The sequence below is a fragment of the Mus caroli genome, chromosome 18, assembly GCF_900094665.2.
Source record: "Mus caroli chromosome 18, CAROLI_EIJ_v1.1, whole genome shotgun sequence".
NCBI lineage: Eukaryota > Metazoa > Chordata > Mammalia > Rodentia > Muridae > Mus > Mus caroli.
Window position 1 is genome coordinate 33,699,123 of NC_034587.1, and position 4,544 is coordinate 33,703,666.

At 40.4% G+C, this 4,544-nt stretch overlaps 1 protein-coding gene across 1 annotated transcript in view; it reads right to left on the reverse strand.

Moving 5' to 3' along the window:
* Pfdn1 (prefoldin subunit 1) overlaps window positions 1-4,544 on the reverse strand; it is a 52,263-nt gene that overhangs the window by 26,879 nt on the left and 20,840 nt on the right. The window contains exon 3 of the mRNA XM_021150814.2: window positions 3,131-3,215. Within this exon, the coding sequence (XP_021006473.1) occupies window positions 3,131-3,215 (85 nt within the window). The remainder of the gene's footprint in view (window positions 1-3,130; window positions 3,216-4,544) is intronic.

Consider the following 4,544-nt stretch of genomic DNA (forward strand, 5'->3'; position numbering starts at 1 on the left):
GGAGGGGAGGGGAGGGGAGGAGAGGGACTATGCACCACCTGTAAGCAGGTGCCCGTGGAGGATCTCTATAATAGAGGAGTTATGGGTGGTAGTGATCTATTTGATCTACTCATGCTCTAAACTCATGAATGTCTCTTCAAACCCCTTGAAAATTATTTTCTTCAAGACAGGGTTTCTCTATGTAGCCTTGGCTGTCCTGGAACTCTTTCTGTAGACCAGGCTATCCTTGAACTCATAAAGATATATCTGCCTTTGCCTCCTTCCTGGGATTAAAGGTGTGTCCCTTTAAACCCAGCCCCTTTGAAAATTAAGTATAAGAGCTAAAAGATAAGACCAGGGGGTATAACCCTGCCACACAAGCCTGAGCACCTAAGTCTGATCTCTAAACTACAGACCCAACTCTCAGAAGTCACTCCTGATCTCTACCCACGCGCGCACACACACACACAAATTAATGTTTCCACAAAATAGTCATGTATACTTATTCAACAATGTATTCAACACAGATGATATGAAAAAATCAATCTGGGGCTAACAAGCCTCTGTAGGTAAAGGCACTGACTGACTAACAAGCCTGATGACCCGCGTTCAATCTCTACGTCCCACAGGCTGCAAGTTTTCCTGACTTCCACACAGAAGCCATAGCATGTACATGCCCTACCACCATATAAATAAATTTTTGAAAAAAATAATTTTATCTGTATGGCTTAAGTAATTTCCTGATAGTAACCACTGCTTAACAATTTAAAAATCTAGCTTTATATATCATTTAAAGTATTCAAAAGCCAGGAACGTTGGCATATACATGCAACCTCAAAACCTGACAAGTAGAGACAGGAAGTTCAGGAGTTCAAGGTCGCTACATAGCAAGTTCAAGGCCAGTATGAACTAAAGAAAACTCAGTCTCAAAACCATAACACAACCAAATGTAATTAGACTTGTACTAATAGCTTTGGTTCTGGTTTGTCTCTATGAAATGATAACCAAATGGGGCTGAAGAGATGGCTCAGCTGGTAAAGTGCTTGCCGTACAAATATGAGGACCGAGTTCAGCTCCCCAGCTCCCACGTGGAAAAGCCAGGTAAGCTGGTGTCCACCCGCAACGATGGGGCTGGACAGGCAGACATGTGGATTGCTGGACTGTTGCCTAGCTGCAAAAAAATCATTTTTTGTTTAACATATATGAAAAGGCTTCATTTGGGCCTTTCAAATATTTTATTTTTCCTGAGTGAAAGCTGCAGGCAGGGTATTTCCTGTAGAGCAGCTGGGGGACACAGAGGCTGTGACAACTGACTGGGTGCTACAGGCTGACAGGCTTGTTTCCTTAGGGTTTCTGTTTTATTTATTTTACACTACATCTTTCCAATACACAAATATATTAAGTTAGTTTAAATTACCAGCCAAGCTGGGCAGTTGTGGTGCACACCTTTAATCCCAGAACTTGGGAGGCAGAGACAGACAGATCTGTGAATTTGAGGCCAGCTCAGTCTACAAAGTGAGGTCCAGGACAGCCTGAGCTACACAGAAAATTCCTGTCACAAAATTTCCCATCACCAAAAAAAATTACCAAACTAAAATAAGTCGGCCATCACTGGGAAGAGAGGCCCCTTGGTCTTGCAAACTTTATATGCCCCAGTACAGGGGAACGTCAGGGCCAAGAAGTGGGAGTGGGTGGGGAGGAGGGGGGGGATGTATAGGGAACTTTCAGGTTAGCATTTGAAATGTAAATAAAGAAAATATCTAATTAAAAAAAAAAACTAAAATAAGACTAAGAAACCCTTAGGTTTCTTAGCTACTGCACAGTCCAAGGCCATGCTAGACCAGTGGCTCTGAGGAATCCCCTCAGATGAGATGGGCTGTCTCCCCGATCTAACCGAGGGGTTGAGTCATAGTCCAAACCACTGCCTCAGTAGTACTGACATAAATTAAATCACGTGACCTATGAGATCATGATGTATCCACCCTGATCACAGGAAATCTTGGTGCCTAAGAAACAGCCAATTTTTTGGTCTAATGTAACCTCTGTGACATACAGGACAAACCCTTCTCCAAAGCTTCAAAGAAAATCCCATCAAAGGTTCCAGCACATGAGGAAACTGTAATAATAAATTTCCTAGTCTAGCCTCTTTTACCCAAGTTTTAAAGTTTTGTTTTCCCCATCGGAACATACAGCATCTCTCTGATTGTTTATTAAATATTAAGTAATTAATAATTTGTTTTTACTGTTATTAATTATGGCTCCTTACCATGTCACTGTCTAGAACCTGAATCTCAGACGAAAGAACTGCAAGTAAGACAACAGTATAGGAAGGCCCCCAGCAGCAGCTTTCACTACTGCCCGTGAGCCTGCCCATCAGCCATAGTCTACTATTTAAACAAGGCACTACTCTTTCGTTATGACTTTTTGAATTTATCCTTTTATTTATGACTTTTTTTTTTTTAAAGAAACTGTCCACTAAAAGACAGCAGAGGGGGCTGGAGAGATGGCTCAGTGGTTGAGAGCACTAAAAGCACTGACTAAACTTCCAGAGGACCCAGGTTCAATTCCCAGCACCCATAGGCAGCTCACAACTGTCTGTAACTCCAAGCTCTGACGCCCTCACATGGACATGCAGGTGGAAGACCAATGTACATAAAAAAATAAAATAATTTTTAAAAACAGCAGCAGAGAAAATATATTCAGATCAACAAATTATCTTTAAAATTGTCAAGTTAAAAAAAAAAGTTTTATTTCTGTTTGTTTGTTTGTTGAGACAGGGCTTCTCTGAGTAGTCCTGTTCTAGTTATCCTGGGGCTCTCTTTGTAGACCAGGCTAGCCTCAAACTCACAGAGACCTGCTTGCCCCTGTCTCCAGAGTGCCGGGTGCACACCTTTAATCCCAGAATTTGGGAGGCAGAGACAGACAGATCTGTGAATTTGAGTGCATGTGCCACCACTGTCCAGCAAGAGTTTTGTTTCTTACCTTCAAATACTGTCACAGATATGGCTGTTGCATAGTTTTAACATAATTAGAACAGATTAGATAAAACCAAACTTGACCTAAACTTGCGTTGGCCATGTTTTCCTTTCATATAACACAGCGGGATTACCGATTTTGTCCCCTGAAACGTTATGGCTGCTGTTGGGCATACCTCCAGCTCTTTAATTTTTTCTTCTGCTATTTTCTGTTTTTCTAACAGCTGGTTGTGAATTACTTCCTTGGACTGTAGAATAAACCTAGAAAACAAAAGAGTTGAAAGTTAAACCACATGACTACTGTATTCAAAACCAGTTATTAAAAACCACAATTAACACGGCAGTCAAGAGGATGGCCGGGTTGGCAAGATGGCTCAGGGGGTAAGAGCACTGACTGCTCTTCTGAAGGTCCTGAGTTCAAATCCCAGCAACCACATGGTGGCTCACAACCACCCTTAATGAAATCTGACACCCTCTTCTGGTGTATCTGAATACAGCTTCAGTGTACACATTTATAATAATAAATAAATCTTTGGGCTGGAGCGAGCAGGGCCAACTGGAACAAGCAGAGGTCCTAAATTCAATTCCCAGCAACTACGTGAAGGCTCACAACCATCTGTACAGCCATAGTGCACTCATATACACAAAATAATTAAAAAAAAGAGGATGTCCTCTTTTTAAAAAAAAAAAAAAAAAGAGGATGTCCACTAGATTCAGGACAAAAAAAAAACCTGTTCCATCAAAGAAACTTTGGAAACCATGGTGGGTTTCAAGCTTTATTGGCCAAGGAAAAGTACAGAGATAAAGATAAATTCTGCTTTCTTATTTAAAGGACATTCTGGTGTTGAAAATATTTACAGATAGGAAATAGTGGCAAAAGCAAAAAGTCAACATATAAGCTACAAAAATTTCCAGTAACTTTGAGTTGTCTTTTGTGTAGATTTTTTAAAGCAGTATTTGTAAATTGGAGTGTCCTTCCATCTTTTTGGCTTTTTGTAACAGCAGTAACTCCTGACCTTTAAAGTCACAATCGAGTACTGTGTTAAGATCAATGCCTTAGTGTCCACATGGACTCCTCACACAAAGGCACATAAGCCATAGTGTCTTTTATACTATTCCCAGTGTATAATACCTCTGCAGAGCTCAAAACACACAAACAGAAAATTTCAACTTTTTCCATTTCATAGTGAGGCACATTATTTACCACTATTGAGGGTCCAAATAGGGAGAAGTTTAATGTATTAACACTGAATTGTGACATTAAATTCATAATTCTTGCTGCGGGAAAAGGAAGAACAAACTGTTTCAGAGCCTCAAGTAAGGGAATTGAATGAAGTATTTATCTTCTGGAACCATGGAAAATCTCCAATTACTCAAACAACTTTCAAGATTATTTAACTAGGCTAAAATAGATTTCAAGTAACAATTATGATTACTTTTTAAAGGTTATTTATTTATTTGTTTGTTTGTTTGCTTGAGACAGGGTTTCTCTGTATAGCCCTGGCTGTCCTGGAACTCACTCTGTAGACCAGGCTGGCCTTGAACTCAGAAATCCACCTGCCTCTGCCTCTCAAGTGCTGGGATTAAAGG